Raw genomic sequence first — 20,431 nt, 5'->3', positions numbered from 1 at the left:
TTGTTAAGGGTAAAGGACTGGCTTCCTGGAGAAGGCAAGCATAGTAAGGGGCGTCAGTGAGACATGTGGGCGGATAAGATTGGGAAGCTTGCTGCAATAAGGTGGCCACAGCTGGCACAAGACAGTTTTAATTGAAGAGATACGGATGAGGTCTTTGTCCTGCAGTCTGTGTAGGTAGGCTGATGATGACCAGTGAACACAGGGCTTCACGCGTCAGTGGTATGCAAAGCAATGTTGGTATACAATGGGGGTGGGGACATTGTTACCAGTCAGCCAGCTGTCACCATGGACAAGACAAAGTGGAATAAAGCTGCAAGTGGATGAAAGAAAGCAGATTTGCGCTCACTTCCGCTGCCAGGGCTGCGAAAATGATGGCCACCATTTTTTGGTGATAGCAGAGGCATTTCAGTCACTCTGTATACCTTCAAGGGTACTAGCTCAAGCCTGTGAAGGCATTTGGCAAGTGGAGTTTCTTCCATTATTCAGAGAAAAATGGCCAGAAAGGACTTCATCTGCATACTTCAATCAAGACATTGTTATGCTTGTTCCACACGGTCAAATTTAATGCTATTAAGTGCTTACTGCCTTAAGTTTTAATTGATTTTGCACAGTGTCACATGCATAGAATTAATGGCATTAGCCTTACTGCCATTTTCAACCTAATGAGTTCACCACACCTCATTCGCCCAAGAAGCGCTTCCTCTCGACCCCATTTCTGACTCAGAAAAGCATGCAACTTTGTTAAGAACGACCTCCTATCAAGTAGCAAATGTTTTATTCATAATGTTCAATCAGATGAGCCAGCTCTCCCCCATATTTGTCGCAGGCCTGCCATTTTTACTGGCTCCTCTGACTGACGTACTCTCTTTGCCTAGTCTTAGCTTGTGTGTTACTTTTTAATTTGTCATCAGAGAACAGCAGCTTTTTCTGCAAGATTATTTTGGACATTTGAACAATATTGATGAAATTTCATGTTTATGCTAAATTTTCAAATAAAATTTAGACAAACTTTTTTACTGGCTTGCAGGCGTTATTGTCGTCGTGACATCTGCATAATTACATTAAGGGGAGATGCTACTCGAAGACACATTTCTTAAATCTAGGCATGTAGCACCAACTCTGAAAATAATGGTATCAACTCACATAAGGCTTTAAGCATTTCATTTCTTGTGAATGTGTGGCATGGGTATCAGTTGGAGAGTAATTACTCATTAGAATGCACATGAGTGCCAACGACAACCAATGGAAAGCAACCAATAAACTCTGCAGTTGAAGAAAAAAAGCTGGCATAGCTAGCTGAGAAAACTGTGGCTTTTCTTTGTGCTCTTTGGCAGCATTCTGGTGGATGCTGATGAGGAATTGCTCACTAATTCAAATCTACTCCGCTTTGAGAGACTTCCCTAGATGCACTGGACTAAGACAATGCTGCTGCTCATTTATACACCTTGTCTTTGGACATTTCTGCATGACAACACTGAAGTGGTTCTGCATTCTCTGTACTCACCTGACCTCACCTTGCGGATTTTTGGCTTCTTCCAATGCTGGAAGACTTTCTGCAGTTGAACATTTTTAAACCATTTGCTGCGTCAGGGAGAGCATTGCATCAGCATCGGAGAGCATTTTCAGCAGCCATACACTTGTAATGTCATCGATGTGAGAACTGTGCAACTCTGCAGCGTCAAGAGTTTCATGTTCTTCAGAATGAATTGGAGACTTTAGAGCTTGTACACTTCTCAGAAGTAGTGCCTGCAGATTAAAACATTAACCTAAAAAGGCTTCTAAATGTTTATATGAAGCATTATCGACAAGTGTAACCAGTGAAAATAGGGGAGACAGGATGGCATTATTGAAAAGGATTCCCTCTGGGAACTGGCCATAAAGTACATGATGTGATTGGCCACCTAGGCCATGTTATGCTGAGGGAGAGTTTGCTAGGAGCTGTTTGTGCCAGATGGGAGGGAGTGGGGTACAAACAGTGTGCTTCTGCTTGGTTGTGGGAAGGTGTGGTGCCTGTTCTGAAGTCGATTAGAAATTAAAGTACAGTTTTACCTTATCTTTGTGTTTGTGATGTTCCTTCTTAGGCTGAATTGGGCCCTAGCCACAGAATTGATGCACCTTGCTTGATCGTTTTGCATGCGAGCTGATGTCCTAGTTCATTCACAACCATATTCTCGTACGTGTCCAGCAGTGCGGGTAGTTGTTTTTAGTCTCATTGGCATGGTTATAACATGGCTTGTAGTTGTGTTTGTGTGTTTCCTTGGTTGCCTGCTTGTTTTGGGTGAGCATGATGTGAGCGATGGAGATACTGGCAAGCGATCAGCTGGCTCGGCAGCAAGTAGCTGCTGCTTTACATAGTATTAGCAAGTACCTTTACATATCAAGATGCGAAATACACAGGTGCAGTAGTTGTTTGACTGGAACTGTAGTTTGGGGGAAAAGTGATTGTAGACAGAGAAAAGATACCTAGAAGTTTTCTTTAGTATATGACTATGGCTGCGGAGAATAAAAGGGGTGTTATGTACTGCTCTGTGCATCCTGGAGTGTGAGCTGTCTGTGTCCGACTAATGGGATCAGCTGTGGTATGTTGTGACGTTCCGAACGTGCGCTACGAGGGCCCATATCTTCGGCGGAATCTTCCCTGTGCTGAACCCCGGAGGCACCCCGGCAAAGGACGCAGCTCGTTCCGTCCTACTCCCTTGTCTCCCCTTAAACGGTCCGCGTTCGACGGCGCCGCGTTGACGGAGCCCCCAGCGGCGGCAAAGCCACTGAAGGGGTACAATGGTACAAAGACGCCGGCGGGAGGGAAAGCCAGCCCAATTAGGCTGCCTGGCCGTACAAGGACACAGGAGAGGCTGACAACCCGACAAGAGAAGAAAGCTGCCGACAGGAGACAAACGACATCCCAACGAGGGAGGTCGGGGGTGCCGCAGGCGCCGCCGTGGAAAGGAGGAAGAAGGAAACAATCCAGCCTGGAAGACAGGAGATCGGGCGTGGCCGGCGGAACATATATAGCTGGCCAGTGCGGACGAAAAGCACGCTCAGGACGAGATCGGACACAAAAAGGGTCCTTGAGCGCCGAAGCCGGACGGCGCGCGGTTTCTGCCAGCCACCGACGGATCGCAACTCCGGAGCCCCTCCATCGCCCCCATGACGGCGTCGCCACGTAAGCTCGGACACCCCAGCCTCTGATGTACCATGTATAATTATTGATTACATCATTTTGTTTAAACTGAGCCATACGGTGTCTTCTTGCCTCTCCATCCCGTGTGGACCTGCGCATTATGTGGGGTCGTCACAATGTTCTTTTGTTGATAGCAGTGTGTTAAAAGGTTGGCTGTAGTGAATCTTAGGTTTTTTATAAATGTTTTGGTTTGATGTTAAACAATAGGACTTATTAGTCATGTCACTTATTTTACTTTCTTAGGTGCCTATTTTTATTTATTTTTATTTATTAGTTACCTGCATCGCCCCGCAGGGCATTACAGCAGGGCATTACAGCAGGGGGGTACGGACTTCATTATAGGTATAAAACAATTATTGCGTGCATGGAAAAATGCTTCATTAGATGTAATACATACAACTGTTCCAGTCCCGAACAGTTCTAACAAAAAAAGAATAACGCAAGACGTCTCCCTTGCAAGAAAATTCCCTGACCTTCAAGCAGTGGTCCAGTCGCTTTGATATATAATGAGGTGCCTGGATATATTGTTTGCGGTTTATGCCAGTTTTTGAATAATAAATCTCATGGAAAAATTTCAGTCTGATGTACCTTCCACGGTCCTTCAACTCTTGCCAGTTAAGTTTTCGTTTGCTTTCCGTCATACTAACTTGCCGATTATAATTACCAAGGACAAATCTAACTGCCCTATTCTGAATTTTCTCTAATTTTCCTACACACTCAGATGTGTGTGGGTCCCAGCAAACGCATCCATATTCAAGTATGGAGCGTACATGACTGAAATACAGCTTTGTTTTTAAGTTACTTGGTAAATGGCTAAAATTCCGCCGTAGAAAACCCAAACGTGATGCTGCCTTATTCGTAATATAGTTAATGTGCTTATTCCATCGTAAGTCCGATGTAAAAAAGACGCCTAGATATTTAAATGACTTGCTTATGTTTAGAGTAAAATCATTAATTCTATACCTATACAGATGATTAGCACGTTTTCTTGTGAAGGTGACGTGAACAGTTTTGTTTATATTTAAGGACATGTCCCAACGTACACACCAGTCTGCTACAGTATCTAAATCAGTTTGCAGGATTTGCGAATCAGAAGTGGAATTTACTACTCTGTAAACAACACAATCATCGGCAAACATCCTGAATGAAGACTGTATGCCAACTGAAATATCATTAATGTACAGCAAAAACAAAAGTGGTCCCAATACTGATCCTTGGGGAACTCCCGACGTAACTGGTGCATACTGTGAAGAAATACCGTTCAGAACAACAGCCTGTTTTCGTAACGACAGATATTCTGCAATCCACGCAATTACTTTACAATCCAGGTTATACGCTTTCAATTTGGAGAGAAGAAGACTGTGCGCGACAACATCAAATGCTTTGCGGAAATCCAAGAAAATGCAGTCCACAACTTGTTGCTTGTCGATTGCCGATGCCAAATCATGAACGAACTCTACCAGCTGCGTACTGCACGAAAAAAGCCTATATGCCTGCCCATTTTGGATTTCCTTAGTGTCTAGATTTTTAAGCCTGACTCATAAGATGCAATGTACTAAATTGACTCTACAGAATTGTTGTTCACGTTTTGCAAAGTTACCATGCAAAATGAGTTGCAGCTGTTTTATGCATAGCAGCTAGATGACATTGATGTGCTGTCTAGTGGAATGGTTCATAGTTAGCCAGTTAGTAAAACAAGTTTGTTTGGAAAATAATTACTTTGAATGAGCACCCTGTGCTATGGTATATACTTACATTCATGTAGCGCTACGACGAACAAAGGGGAGACACCACAAAGTGCTGACTTCAACAAAGGTTTATTGCTGTGTGCAGTGTGTACATATACTGTACAGGGCGCATGCGCAGCAGTGATAGAAAATGCGAAGAGTCACGCTGAGTATGGCAGCGGCACCGAACTGCACGAGAAGACACCCTGCATTGGTTCAGGGGAAAAAAAAGGCAAAAAACTAAAAAGCAAGTTCAGGATGCAGAGAACAACAAAATCGGCGCTGTTCCATTAGAATTCCTGAGCGATGACACTCTTTTTCACTTAAAAACACCGATGGTATGCTGACGCATGTCATTTGCTTTTCCTGCGATTTCACTAGCCTCAACCATTTTTCTGGCTGTTTTGTTGACATACTTATGAAGTACTGTGGTTCTTGCCAAGAAGGACCGCATTCTTTGCACTGTTCACAGTCATGGCAGTGCTTGTCGAGATGACGAGATGCCCCGATGACGCTGTTACGTTTCATGAGCTTCTGGTTCAGACATTTGCCCATTTGGCCAATGTTGGTTCGGTCACAGGGCAGAGGTATCGAGTAGACCACGTTTTTTGCAGCCTCCATGAATGGTTGCTGGTGCCTAACAGTGCAGTTATTGTTCACAGCGACGGTGGAATTCACCTTCTTACACAATTTGGATTGCTTATTTGGTGCAGAGAACACCACATGTACACCTGCTTTTTTACCTGTTTTTTTGTGGTATTGGGTGATGGCGTGCATGAAGGTATTATTGTCACTTTTTTTCACCAATCTGTGTTAGCCCCACCTATGTGTGGAACCACATTTTAGCTCTCTCTGAGCATGCCCTCGGCAATAGACAACAAAAACGTACACGGTTAGCCAGAACGCCTCAGTCAGGTCACCTGGCTGGAGAATGCGATTCCAGTCGGGGCTTGCACGATTTTGCGAGAGCATTGCAAAAGCAAGGCTTTAAAATTGCCCATTTCACTAGTTTGGTGTTGGCTAGGAGTGTGCGAATATCAAATTTTTCGAATACGAATCGAATACGAATACTTGGTTCCGAATATCGAATCGAATATCGAATAATCAAGGACAGACGCATTTAACCACTACAAAACATTTATTTGAGCACCCAAGAACATCACAGCTCAACTATCGGTGATGAAATGAGCACAAAAGGTGTGTGTGGCTGCACAAAAAGTATCAAAGTCTCGAACATTGTTCTTAGAAGAGTGGAAATATCAGAGAACATGGCTAGTACACAGCATTGATCAAGGCTAGCTTGCCATAAGCACAAAAGCGTGTTGCTGGGATGAACATAAAAGGTTGTCGTGAAGGAAAACCAGCTGCTCCACAGGGTCAGGCAGAAGTAGTTCCTTTCTAGCTGAAATGACTTCTCCAGTCACAGAAAATGCCCTCTCAATTGGCACTGAACTGGCTCGTATTGTGAGGTATTTCATGCACAGCTCTGACTATACCAGCTTCGCAGGTATAGCCACAAAGAAGCTCACCAGTGCAGTCATCTACTGCATGGCCCAACGCATTGCTCTGGTCGCCGCCGTGTTGTTATGTCTCTGTCGATAGGACTTGCGGACCGAAATGAACGCCGGTGCTTGCAATAGAATATTCGGCTAGATACGAATATTCGCGCCGTGTCGAATATTCGAAACAACACGAATACCTGGATTTCGAATCGAATACGAATACTAAAAATATAATATTCGAATTATATTAGAAAATTTCGAATATTCGCACACCCCTAGTGTTGGCTAAACCAATGGGAAGTACGAGTTTGTTTCCTCGCGGTTCGTAAGCCCAGCATGCATGGTCATTAAAAAAATTAATTCCCAGGTCAAAAAATCTGACAAAGTTATTAACAACAACTTCATGCATCAAATTTAATGGTTGAAGGTATTCTGAAAACACTGACAAGATACTGAACACATCTGCCTGATCAGACAGATTTTGTGTGTTGGTTATAATCATTGACATACCTGAAAGTGCCTGCAGCAATTGACACTTCAAATTTGCGTTTAAGTTCTCAGTCCTGCTCTGCTGGAAAAATATCGCTCAAAACAGGAGCAACGGAGGAGCTGATGCTTATCCCGTTTATTTTTTTTAGTCACAACAGCAACGTCATTGGGGCATCTCGTCATATCAGCATGCACTGCCGTGACTGTGAACAGTGCAAAGAATATGGTCCCTTCTTGGGAAGAATTACAATGCTTCATGAGTATGTCAGAAAATCAACCAGAGAGATAGCTGAAGCTGGTGAAATTGTGAGAAAAGCGGACAACTGTGTCAGCACACCATCAGTGTTTTTGCGTGAAAAAGAGCGTTGTTTCTTCGGAATGCCAAGTGAGCAGAGGGTTCGGATGGTGGTGGTTTTGTTGTTCTCTGCCTCTCGATATCTGCTTTTTAGCTTTTTAGCTTTCTGTTTTCTTTCTTCTATCAACGCAGGGTGTCTCCTCCTGCAATTCAGTGCTGCTGCCAGACTTAGCGTGACTCTTCGCATTTCCTTTCGTTGTTGTGCATTTGCGCTATGCTGTATATGTAAAAGCTGCGCGCTGTATTAAAACTTTGTGGTGTCTTCCCTTTGTGTTTATCATCGCGCTTTGTGAATATAAGCATGAAATACCAACTCGTCCAGCAACATGTTTTATGGTATATAGCTGCATTTACTGATTATGTCCATTCCCACATATATGGCTGTGCCCAGACAAAATGAGTTTTATAGTCGGCCTGAAGTTCCTCTGGACATGAAAAAGGTGTGTAACTTTCCTTAGCAGCTGAAGGGCCGTTCATGGGTGGTTACAGTAGCAAGTGTTCCCTACACAATCTTTTATTATGAGGTGCTGTGAAGGATACTGATATTTAGTGTGAGCTCATCCCCATTTTCTTGACACATTGTACTCCATGTCTTTATCTGCTGTCGAGGACCATTTCAGCTGGCTCTTTTTGCTCACTTGCAGACCTGCATGTTTACACTAAGAAGTCATTAATTAGGAACTTGCAAACACTGGTTGCACCGTGGTCTGTATGCATGGCATGTCATAATGTTGGCCCATGCCAGCTGTGTGGTAGGCACACGTGCACAATTTAATCGATATTTAGTGCAGTTGTCTGCAGGCATGTCTTGCAGCTTTTGTTCGATGTGTTGATGAGTTGTTGGGCACCATTGAGGGTGACTGAGCGGTAAAGAGCAAACAAGGTCGCTGTGTAGTTGGGTCTAGGTAAGGCCCCTAATTTTGTGCGGCAGAAAGTTTTAAATATTTGAAGTGAGAGCAAAGAATCTTTGAAGAAGAGGTGAGCTTCCCTGCATTAACTCATGCAGCCTTTCGCACTGAAGCAGCTGCACGCTTCGCCTCGATGATCCAGAGTGGTTCAGAAGTTGGCTTTTCCTCACAGCTCATCAATGTAGTATTTCGAAAAGCACTGGAAAAAAAAAAATACGCTTTATATTTGTAGTTTAGATGCATTTATAATGCTAGACGTTTTCTGAAGCAGATGGATCTAAGAAAAACTGAAATCTTATTATATTTATGCAAATGAGGTAACATTGCTTTCAACTGGCATCAGTATCGTGACCCGTAGAAGCGCATGTTCGTGTTGCTGCCATAACTGCAGTGCTTAACCCCTAGTTGCTTGAGCGGATGGGAGAAAAGCTTGTCAGGGCATCAGTAGAGCTTCGTTCTTTACCAGATTTTAAGTTTCAAGAGAATTTGGACGATTAAATTAACACATTCCATCATTCTGTTATTCTTATTGACTTCCATAAAAACATTATCACAAAGGAAAGAGTGTGTGTGGCTACACACATGATTCCGTGAAAAATGCTTAAATCCACGTTGTTTCACGGATTGTGAGAATCGTGGGAAACTATAGTGGCCTTACGGATTGCTCGTGCTATTACTAGTGCAGTATTTATAACTGCACGCGTGCTCGATTTCACAAATGAACCGTTGAGGAAGTATTTCACTGTTTAGTATTACACGACATCATATACAGCTCATTCGGTTGAAAAGCCGTTGGCATTGTAGTTGTAATTCTCGGCACCGCGCATCGGAAAAAATTTGCTATGGCTTAGCTCAGCTAGGCCAGGATATACGAGGGGGTACCCAAAAGAAACCGGACTTATTTTTGTTTGAACTTATTTGTTCACATTTTAAGCACACACCTTCAGTCTGCTTCAAAGTATTCCCCACTTGCAATGATACGCTTGTCGAATCTTTCATTCCATTTTTCAAAACATTGTTTAAATTCATCTTTTGTGATGCTTGACAGTGCCTCCGTCGTTTTTTTCTTCACCTCAGCAACATCAGTGAAACGCTTTCCATTCACCTATATTTTCATTCTAGGAAACAAAGAAAGTAGCACGGGGCAAGGTCAAGAGAGTATGAGGATTGAGGAATAGGGGTCATGCCATTTTTGGTCCAAACTTGTTGTAGAAACAGGGCTGTGCGAGCAGGGGCATTGCCATGATGGAAAAACCAGTCACCCGACCGACACAAATCTGGCCGCTTCCACTGCGCACTCTTGCCCAATCTTTTCAAAACATCCAAGTAGAAAGCCTGGCTAACTGTCTGACCCTGCGGAACAAATTCTCAATGGACGACTCCTCTCACGTCGAAAAAACAAATCAGCATTGATTTGAGGTTTGGTTTCACCTGACGAGCTTTCTTGAGGCGAGGTGAATTTGAAGTTTTCCATTGGCATGATTGTTGCTTTGATTCAGGATTCGATTCAGGAACACTTCAGTTGTCCACATAGCATCGTCCTTGTACGTCTTTCTTAATATTTCAAGAGTTTCTATTCAACTTTTTCCGAGCAAAAATCAGAATTTCACCGGCGCGCGCTGTTCACGAAAATCAGTCATTGCAAAAACGACATTCACACAAAACAGTCGTCACCCTAAAACTCTGCATAAACTAGTCTGACCTCCTTCAGCGACGGCACTCGGCTTACCGACTCTGGAATGTTCGTTCTATGCGCCCCTAGTGGCAAAACGCGGTACCATAGAAGCTTTGCCGACCAAAAAATTTAGTCCGGTTTCTTTTGGGTACCCCCTCGTACATAGTAAAAGGTACGTTAGGCGCCGAGCATGTTATGCTTGGCCCCTAACAACCATGGCAACCGGTTGCCATGGTTACCATGGTTATGGCACATGCGCAGTACTGGCCTGTGAGGGCTCCCCAAAATTCTCCGCTTACTAGCCTAGTGTAGCTTTCACTACAACTGCTTCAAAATGTTCCGGATGGTGTCCTAGGATTCAGCCTTTCTGCTGCATAAACTTTCTAGTTAAGTTAGAGCCTATAGCTTGCCACAGGAATTCATTTGAAGAAACCTCATTTGCTTTCCTCAAATCAAATTTTCTTTTCAAGTACCTCTTTCTCCTTTCACTCCCACCTTCCTCCCTTCCCTTATGGTGTGGTTCAGGTGTCCACTGAGATGGGAGATAATTACTGGTCCATTCCTTTGCTCAAAAATGCATTGTTTCCAACAAGCAAGGTGGTTGCACCAAAGGAATGGACTCCCTGGCAGTGAAAGCATCCTCCAAATTTTTTGTTGGTCCATTTAACCTTGGTTCATGGCATTGCCATCCTGGACTTTTCAACAAAATTGGTATTGAAATATTTGGAAAGGTGTGATTAAGTTTGCTTTCTGGACTGGAACAACCACTTTCCCTCCTACCACATCTTGTAGGACATGGCACTACACCCAGAAAAATGGACATTAAATGTGCTGGAAACGTCTGCAAGGATCTCAGAGCTGTCAGACCCGAATATGCACACTGCTGTTATAAAAGAAGGGAAAAATGATGTATTGTTTTTCAGCCTGTTAAGCTTTTTTCATAACTTCTGTCACAACTCTTTCTTTGACTTCAACATTTCTTCTTTTGTGTGTGTTGTCTACAGGCGCTTTCCAATGTTTTATCGATGCCTCTCCATTCATTTGATGCAACTCCTCTGAATGGGTACGTACATGCGCAAAGAAGATGAGACACAACAAAAGAACGCACACAACATGTACGGAGCGTGTGTGTTCCTTTGTTGTGTCCCGTCTTCTTCGTGCAAGTACGTACCCGTTCAAAGATGAACCAACTCGCCCTAACAAGAGTTTTACTCAAAGTCCTCTCTGGTAATGGCCTTAAACTGCAGTAGCACACTCCTTCAGACACCTTTGCTGCTTCTTAACTAAGGTGAAAGGAACAGACATGGCTTCCTCCCATCGCAGTTCCGTTTAGGGCAACATGGTGGCAGCACTAGAGTAGTATTTCTGTCTGCAGAAAGGAATGTATGCATGTGAAATGATGTCAGCTTGCTGAATGTGGCACTTCCTCTGGACATTGCAGTGAACAGGCTCAGTGGCAACGAGTCAAGCTTCACTGGCATCGAGTCAGAATCTTCGAGCATCATCAGCAGCAGTGATCTTCCCAACGAAAGGTAAGTACAGACAATGAGCACTTACAATGTCCTACTATAATTTGTTCACAAAAGGGAAAAAGTGTCTTTCCTCAATTCCAGCACTATATATAGTGATTCTAGTGGTGAGGCTATGAACAAGCATAGGTGCATGTGTGTTCATAGTGTTCAGTTAACTGTGAACATCTGGAGTTGCAGATTTCTTGGCAAGAAGAAGTTAAATTTCTCTGCTAGAAAAAAGAATGTTTTTTTTTTCACGGTGCAGATTAGTTATCAGTTGCAGATTAACCTAAAAAACAGCAATTTCATTGACCGTTTATCGGAAGAAATACCTACTCCTTTTCACGTTTTTTTAAATTCTGTGAATTTTAAGATCCAGTTCTATTCAGACCTCAGTACATCATCGTCATCATCGTCATCGTCACCAGCCTGACTACGCCCACTGCAGGGCAAAGGCCTCTCCCATGTCTCTCCAATTAACCCTGTCCTTTTCCAGCCGCGGCTACCATATCCCCACAAACTTCTTAATCTCATCCACCCACCTAACTTTCTGCCGCCCCTGCTACGCTTGCCTTCTCTTGGAATCCACTCCGTCACCCTTAAGTGCGAGCGGTTATATTGCCTTTGCATCACATGCCCTGCCCAAGCCCATTTCTTCCAACAGAATACATGCCTCAGCACAATTTTTACCTATGTAGAAGTGCCCAGTTTGTTGTTTCACCTATATTAAAAATGTAACAGTATATAATGGGGCACCCTGTTGGTGTGAATTTTTTTTATTTATTAAAAATGCCCCTAAAGGCCCTCGAAGGAGGGTCACACTTTACTCTTTCACTACCTTACATGCAAATAGTGGCTTGCATGTTGGAATTCTGAGTGGTAACAGGTTAGACACAATCCCTTTTTCCATCTCTATTAACAGAAAGGAAATTGTATATCTTGAAATATTGTGTCATCTCTGTGCAGGCCTCTTCATATTTGTTTTATTGAAAATGCTAATATAGTGGATTCTTGTCAATTCGAAGTTACTTAATTCCAAATTCTGCTTTGTTCGGACTGACTGTTTGTTCCTGTCAAAATCACATGTACTTTATTGAGTGAAAATGCGTGGGACTAAATTAGAGTGCGTGAACCTTTTCAAGAGTTCGTTCTAAGAGTCTGTGCGGCCAATCTGCCCCGACACGCAAAGTGTGACATTGTACTGGCTGGTCTCCGACCCATGCAGTGCGTGGCAGTGCATTAGTAACCAAGGAAACCAATCACATGACTGCCTTCAGCGCGTGGTTATTGTGGTGCTGATAGCATCGTTGCATGCGCCATAGCTGGTCCACCGCAGTTCGGTGCATGCCCTAGTAGTGGTCTTTTATCCAGTCTTCAACATGAAGTAGTTTTTCGCGATCTTTTGCTTGCTTAGAGCGTCTGTGTTTGCTCCTCCACTACCTTACAAATCTCCTACGTGGTTTCCCACGTGACGCCATGCATCAGCCCCTCGCTCTAACATATGACTACCTTTAGTTTGAACTTTGGGTTCTTGTTGCTAGCCTCTTAGACATATGGCACATACCGACGAGGGGGTTTGGCTAGGTTTTGGTGAAGGTAATTGAGGTTGTAAGCATGCATATGGACAGTAGTGGAATGAAAGAGAAAAAAGAACTGAAGAAAGAGAAAAAATCATGGGAGTGTTTGCAAATAACAAAAACAAAAATGCCGGAAAGCGTGACAGAGTTTGGAATAATTTTGAGAACAGTTAACAAGAGAGTCTGCTGGCACTAGTTTTCTCTCCTCTTTGTGTTGAATTACTGAGAATTGATTACTCAATTTCTATTGATACCATATTTTATTAGTCGTACTTTAATGAGATTAACGGTAATTTATTTGGTTCAGTACACTTATTCTTCCTCAGTACATAGTGTACCTCTGCAAGTGTAAAAATCTAGCTGCATTTAAACAGCGTATTGTTTTTCTTACTAAAGAGTGCCTTTATAGATGGATTCCACGTATTACCATATATTGCTGCATATAAGCCGATGCTTCTTTTACAGCAGCGATGTACCATCTGAAATTGGGACGGTCGATCTGCACCAGATGATGACTAATAAGTTTTATTATAATGTTAAAAATGAACAAGTAACATTATATGTTGTGTCATAAGCATTAGTTTGATGTTCCGAATAAACAACGTTTAAATATAGTCTTCTAAATGTTATTTTAATTGAATAACTATAAGACAGCATTATGAATGTATTTCAAGCCCTGAGTCCCTGAACTTTTCTCACTGTTCTTATAGTAAAGGTGCTTTTCAGCCAGCACTAATTTATAACTAAACCTATTAGATTGTGCCTGCCATTGACTGCATGCATGCACAGCCCCATTATTTTATTGCAAAGTTTTGCTTATTATCCATACACCACTGTCATTCATGGGAGCCCTTCTGTAATGGCTCTACAATCCTGACTGCATGTTATACATTTGGAGGTTATAGTGTGTGAATTGCATGTTGTGCTGTATATGTGTAGCCCAAGTGTAGTCATTATTGTTGGTTATTGCAAAGCATTGATTAAGTTTTGTACCATCACAACTGGTGGGCCCAGTGTTACTGGTCTAGTAACCTGGTCTAGTAACATTGTGGTGGGCCTGCATGCTCAGCCAGGGTTGCTTTACCATTTCCGAGAATGTTGAATTTATTGTACATTACAAAAACGTTTGAAAGGGACACTGAACCAAACTTTTGGAGCTGCTCTTTTACATGTAAACAAGAGCTTGACTGCTAAGATTGATAAATGCGACAAGCATTTTAGCGAAAAAGGCGGATAACATGTTTTTTTTTCGCGATTTATTGCCGTATCGTTGCACCTGGCGGCCGCCTGTGGAAGCTACGACTAGACGTCATTGCACCCGCGCGCCCACCGTTCCCGCAGGAGCACGATTGCCATCGCTACTCGCGGTTGTCGTCTGCTCACGGCGCACACAGATATGTCAAGTTGTTAATCGATGCTGTCTACATACCATAACCATATGCACGCTTACGTACGCTAAATGCAGCTATTTTCCCGGACTTTACGCCATTTCTAACATTCTTACTTTTAAAACAGAGGCACGACGATATTTAGATTTGTGGCGCCATCTGGTGGTTAGGAGAGGAACCATTGTTGTCAACAAACCGACGGCCCTCTTAGCCTAAAGGGGGCAGAATCGTTACTCTAAACAAAAAATAAAGCAAATTTATTACTCGTATGTTTTCTTATGGGTGACAGGAGGCGAAGCGAAAGATCGATGTCCTATTTATAGCCACTAAACGCGTTGAAGAAGGCAGTAACAACGACGAAACCAGTCCGAAGCGAGGCTTCATGCATCGAAGGGTGCCGCCATATTTGTCGCCGTGGGAGGGTGGCATGACATCACGCTTCTCACCTTGAGCCGACGGGAGGGCTTGGCACGCGCTCATGAAACATCGAAAATAAAACCATCCGCTGAAAAATATGTGCAATGACGACTAGATTTTGGTGTAATCCCATTCCGAGAATCTATTTTCAGCGTTTTTGTTCAATTTTAAGATTTTGCTTCAGTATCCCTTTGAATTAATGTTTGACTGAAACAAAAACGTAACATTGCTGTGATGTTCTGGTGCTAACTAAAGTAATGCTTGACCAAGACAAAAACGTAGGATAGGATAGGAAAGGATAAAATTTATTTGCTCTATTTTACAAGTATTACAGTTGACAGAGGTCGGCGCCCCTATTTCAGGGCACCGCTGAGCTTGGCTGCTCGCTGTGCATGGATGACCAGTTCTCTCTGGAGAACCGGGTTGCCGCTGGAGAGCAAACTCTCCCACTGTTCCGCACTCGGGTTTTGTATTCTATGGAAAGCCTCGTTTCTTTTGCATTCCCACGTGATGTGATATAGGGTGGGTTTGGCCCCACACCATGGGCATATGTCCCTGTACTGATCCGGGTACATTTTGCTTAGTATATGTAAGTTCGGAAAGGTTCCCGTTGCGGTTGCCGTCAGTATACTGCTTCTTGTTGATTTAAAAGGTTTTGTGGTGGGAGGATACTTTGCCCTCATTCCTCTGTAATAATTCAATATCTCCGAATACTCCGGGACTACCCGGGACAACTCCTCATGGGCCGCGTGTTGAAGCGCTCGGTTCGTATGCTCGCGAGCTACGTCGTCGGCCCTCTGGTTGCCCTCGACTCCAGTGTGTCCCGGTATCCAGAAGATAGTGTGTCTGACTGGTTCTTTGGGAAAGTCTGCGCGAAGGAGAATGTGAAGTGCTTTCCGACTGATTCTGCCGTTCATATAGTTACGGCATGCCTCTTTGGAGTCTGTGAGTATTACTCGGGGTCTGTTTACGCGATATCCCTCCACGGCCGCTAGAGCGACAGCCATTTCTTCTCCTTCGGTTATCGTGCAATCCCATGCCGATGCGCAAGTGATTTCCTTATAGTCCGAATTTATCACTACAGCTACGGCTTTCTGCTCGATCTTTCCCCTTTTGTAGAGGTATTGCGCGGCGTCGGTGTATACCGTATTCGCCTTGCCTGCCAGATACTTTTCTACATATTTTGCTCGTGCGTTTCGCCTGGCTTCGTGTAGGTTCGGATCCATGTTTTTTGGCAGTGAGCTTACCTTAAGCATGCAGTGGATATCGTCTGGTATGCTCGCAGTTTTTCGTTCTAGTCTTTTAATTTTTGGATACCCTAATTTTAATAGGAGCGCTCTGCCAGCGGGAGTCTGCTGGAGTCTCTCTCGCTGCGTTGCCAGTTGTGCTTCCCTGAGCTCTTCGAAGGTGTTGTGAACCCCGAGGCTGAGCAGCTTCTCTGTTGCTGTATTGGATAGGAGATGGAGAGCTGTCTTGTATGCTTTTTTTATGAGGGTGTCGGCTTGATCCCTTTCACCCTTGTTGGTGTTGTGGTACGGAAGGGAGTACGTGACTCAGCTGATCACGAGGCTCCTGACCAGCTTGATCGTGTCTCCCTCCTTCATGCCGCTTCTCTTTTGTGAGACTCGGGTTATCATTCTTGCGACTTTCGCTGTTGCTTGTTTGAGGAGGCTGAGTGTGTGAGAGCACCTCTGGTTGCTCTGCACCCACATTCCCAAGATCCTGATCTGGTCTTTCTCCGGTATCCTCTGTCCCTCGAGGATGACATTGAGGCTTTCCTCCGTCTTCTTTCCTCTCCTTACTCGCAGAAGTTCGGACTTCTCCGTTCAGCAGGTGAGGCCTCTTTCTCTGACGTATTCTTCCACGCATGTGGCAGCCATCTGCAAGCATTCTTCCTTTTGGCTGAGCAAGCCCTAATTGGTCCAGACTGTGACGTCGTCGGCTTAGATGGCGTGTTGGATGCCTTCGATTTTTTCCAGAAACGTAACGTTACGTAATGTTTTGGTGCTACCTGGGAGCTCGATGTGTAAAAACAAAAGACGCCAAGATGGCCTGATGTGATGAACTTCGAAAGCAGAATTCGCTTCTAACGGGGTGTTTTTAGAGCGCAGCCCTATGCGCCCGTTTGTGTGTTGAGTCAAAGCCTAGTCTAGGCGTCTTTGTTTCAGTCGAGTCGCCGTCGCTGTAGTCGAGTGCGAGGGGAGCGAGAGGAGGGGAGGAGAGCGAGCGAGCTCCCCTCGAAACCGATTGTGCCGAGCGAACGAAAGCACCACTGCTCGCTCATAAATGGCGCTAGAGTTGGCTGCCGAAGACGGGCCATCGACGTGCCACGCAAGCTTTTTTCATTGGGTTGCGCCCGTCTACGTCTGTCCGCCTCCTCCGATGGAGATTTCCCCTCCGCCTATCGTTGGGGGGTGGTTCTCGCTCTTGGCTCGTTGCAGGCGTTGGTCGGAGGCTTCACTCGATGGGCACGCAGAGACATACGCCGACATTACCGCCTAATGGCATTCGCTTAACGTACGCAGTACAATCGTTAATTCGCATGCAAATTGGTTCCGATAACGAAAATTCGAATTGCGCGCCATTTACCCGACTGGCACGCGCTGGTGGTCGCGTTGCTGGACGAGATAGAGACAGCATAAGTAACACGAGAGCAGACTTCTGAAAACCTTCGTAGCGCTGAAATCCGAAAGTACAGTTGGCAGTTCAGTTTAACACTGGCACAACTTGTCGGGGCCTCAATGCGGCGTCGTTTTATCGCCTGTGATCTTCACTCGCCTCCGATTGCTGGATTTGCTATTGTATCGTTAAGTGTTTATTGCTTTGCGATATGCCACCCCTCGGGAAACTAAAAGATAGATTGCGGCGGCGGGGCGGGAATGTTGGGGCGTCGGCTTATATTCGGACTCGACTTGTACTGGGCAAATACGAAAATCAGTGATAATTCGGGGTTGCGCATACGCTTATGGAAGATCCACAGAAAACTGCTTGCTGTTCTAAACTTTTGTAGGCATCAGGGCCAGTGAATGTTACTTTTTTACTATCTGAAATAGTTCTTGACAGGAGCAATTAAAAATGGATTGCCATGGTATGCTTAGCAAGGCAGCGGCAAGGCAAAATATTTTTCCTGCTACTATACGTATAATGTTCATGAATGCCTTGAACATCACACGTATAGTGACAGGAAAAATATTTTGCCTTGCGGCGCTCCAATTATTACAGCCGCTGTCTTGGTAATGTTCATGAATGACTTGGCCACCGTGGTGGCTCAGTGGTTGTGATGCTCGGCTGCTGGCCCGAAAGACGCTGTTTCGATCCCGGCCGCGGCGGTCAAATTTCGATGGAGGCGAAATTCTAGAGGCCCGTGTACTGTGCGATGTCAGTGCACGTTAAAGAACCCCAGGTGGTCGAAATTTCCGGAGCCCTCCACTACGGCGTCCTTCATGGCCTGAGTCGCTTTGGGACGTTGAACCACCACAAACCATTTACTGAAGATTGTTTAAAGTGCCAACCAATGCCCTGTCTGTTGCGGCCTGCCTGGCCTGTGTCATACTGCAGGCATTGACTGTCGTCAGCGTCGTCCATAGTGTCCTCGCATGAATTAAACCAGCTAGCTGTACGTGCGCCAACACGAGTGGCGTCAGAAGTCTGGTCGGCTCAGCTAGCGCCATCCCAACGCACAGCCTCGTTTCATTCTGTTGACCGGAGTGCTGACGCACCGCCTGCATGGCAATGTCCGGACGCGTGCAGAATGTGGAACCGGGTTAGGCTTAGCGTCAAGAGCGTCTGGCAGCTTTGAGAGTGACACGTACACAAACTCGACGGAGTCAGAAGTGTGCATACTGGGGAAACAACCAAAAAAGTAGATAGTGTTCAGTCTGCGTAGTTTGTTGTTTTCTTTTTCACCCTGTTTTCTCGCGTGAGGTCGAGCGCTTTTGCAAACTCGGAACCCTCAGTGCTGTCGGATTCATATATGGCCACATATGGCTGATACACACACGCATATACGACAGACAGCTGTGCCACTCAAACGAACTCATTATTGTGCCAGCGCTTAGGAAGTCCCGAACGTCGTATAGAAGCTAGCTGTCGCGCGCGATCGTGGTCGTTCCAGAGCTGTCCGGCCAGAACAATTTCACGTACCTGACAGAAAGTATATAAGCGATACGGGCAGCGATAGACACAGAACATGGAAAAGGAAACATTGCATCTCCGCGGCCCCCACAAGCGGTCAACGGTGTGGAGCGGTCTTTGCCAGCCCGCCTGCAATTGGGGCTCGCTCAACCCGTCAGTGAAAGCGGTTGAGTCTAGAGTCACTCTAGTTGAGTCGGTTAAGTGGCTGGTTATATTAGCCTCTCGTTTTGAACCAAGAAAGCGTAGTCCTGAAAATACGGCGAAATTGTCGCCGCTACACTGGCGGCGAATCGGACATTGAAACCAATGGCCTCCGGAGCGAATTTTCATCTTAGTGGTATTCAGCAAAAAAAAAAAAATCTATGCTCTCAAGCTAGCGGCGGAATATGACGGAAATGCATGAATAGAGATGAGGGCACACAGTGCCAAAGAAGACAGTAATCGCTGAAACGACTGAAAACTTTCGAGAATGTAACGTTACTTTTTAGTGACTCAATAGGAAATCAGTCGCGCAGTTGTTTAGATAAAATATAAATTCAAAGAAAGCAGATAAAAAACAACCTCACCGCCATTGGGAACCGAACCTACTTCCTTATTTCCTACCCTTCCAATTCCTTCCTCGGTTTCATGTGCTGTCAGCTTCTTTTGTACAGAAGTGAACGGAGTCATTTTAATGCTTAAACATTTCTAGTCCCATTACGAGAAAAGCCGGTGACGCGTGTGTGTGTGTTTGTGTACTCGCAAATAGTACAGAAAATCTCAGCGATATCAAGAAATATAGGGTGATGTCATCAAGCGGCCATATGGCGCACACAGCAAGCCGAGAACCGCCACTTTAGACAATCTGTACATATTAAGGCGAAAGCCTTTAATGCCTCATACTGTCCTTAACAGCCGTGTCGGCAGATGTGTCCGCGTTTCGGTTACGCGCTTCATATGGGCATATGCCAATCATTACTTAATCGATGGCATTCCAACGATATCGGAACGAGATTTAAGGCATTCTATGGTAATTGCATGATAATTAATAGCTAAGCAATTAGCCCAATTAACCTTTTCTAGTCAGACCAGATAAATAAATAAAACCGAGTAGGAAAACGAAGAGTATCTGATCTCGCTTCGGCGAGCGCGGCTTCGGCCGCTTATCTGATTTTTTCAGCAGCGTCCGCTCCGGCGGACGCAGTTGTTGCTGCGACGCGCGTCTTTTCTTGCCTTTTTCTCTTTCCTCTGATCTCTTACCTCTCCTCTATCTGCACGTTGGCAGCGGTGGTGGCTTGGCTAGAGCCAGTAGCAGGCCCGTGCAATTTCCTTTTCATCCTTCTCTCAGTCACAACAACAACACAACAACTGGTCGAGTTGAGGAATCGAACCAGGGTCTCCGGAGTGCGAGACGAGCACGCTAACCACTCCGCCATGCCAGCTTGATGGTTTGGAATGAACAAAGGCGCGTCTAGTGAATAGGGTGTCTTCGTCCACTCCCATCTTCCTCCCTTCCCGTTACGGCGAGGTTCAGGTGTCCACCGAGATATGCGAGACAGATAAATTTCCTTTCCTCAAAAAAAACAGT

General features: G+C 44.8%; 1 protein-coding gene across 6 annotated transcripts in view; it reads left to right on the top strand.

Annotated features, from left to right (window-relative positions):
* LOC149339902 (uncharacterized) overlaps positions 1 to 20,431 on the top strand; it is a 553,936-nt gene that overhangs the window by 134,471 nt on the left and 399,034 nt on the right. For all 6 annotated transcript variants that reach the window (XR_016283569.1, XR_016283568.1, XM_089548582.1 and 3 more), the window contains one exon: positions 11,279 to 11,369. Coding sequence is in view for 4 of the 6 variants with exons in the window: in XM_089548582.1 (XP_089404708.1) it covers positions 11,279 to 11,369 (91 nt within the window). In the remaining 2 variants the exon portion in view is untranslated. The remainder of the gene's footprint in view (positions 1 to 11,278; positions 11,370 to 20,431) is intronic.

This window comes from Amblyomma mixtum, chromosome 6 (assembly GCF_055824585.1).
Source record: "Amblyomma mixtum isolate Tamu chromosome 6, ASM5582458v1, whole genome shotgun sequence".
Taxonomy (NCBI): domain Eukaryota; kingdom Metazoa; phylum Arthropoda; class Arachnida; order Ixodida; family Ixodidae; genus Amblyomma; species Amblyomma mixtum.
This window is presented reverse-complemented; position numbering and strand designations above follow the sequence as displayed.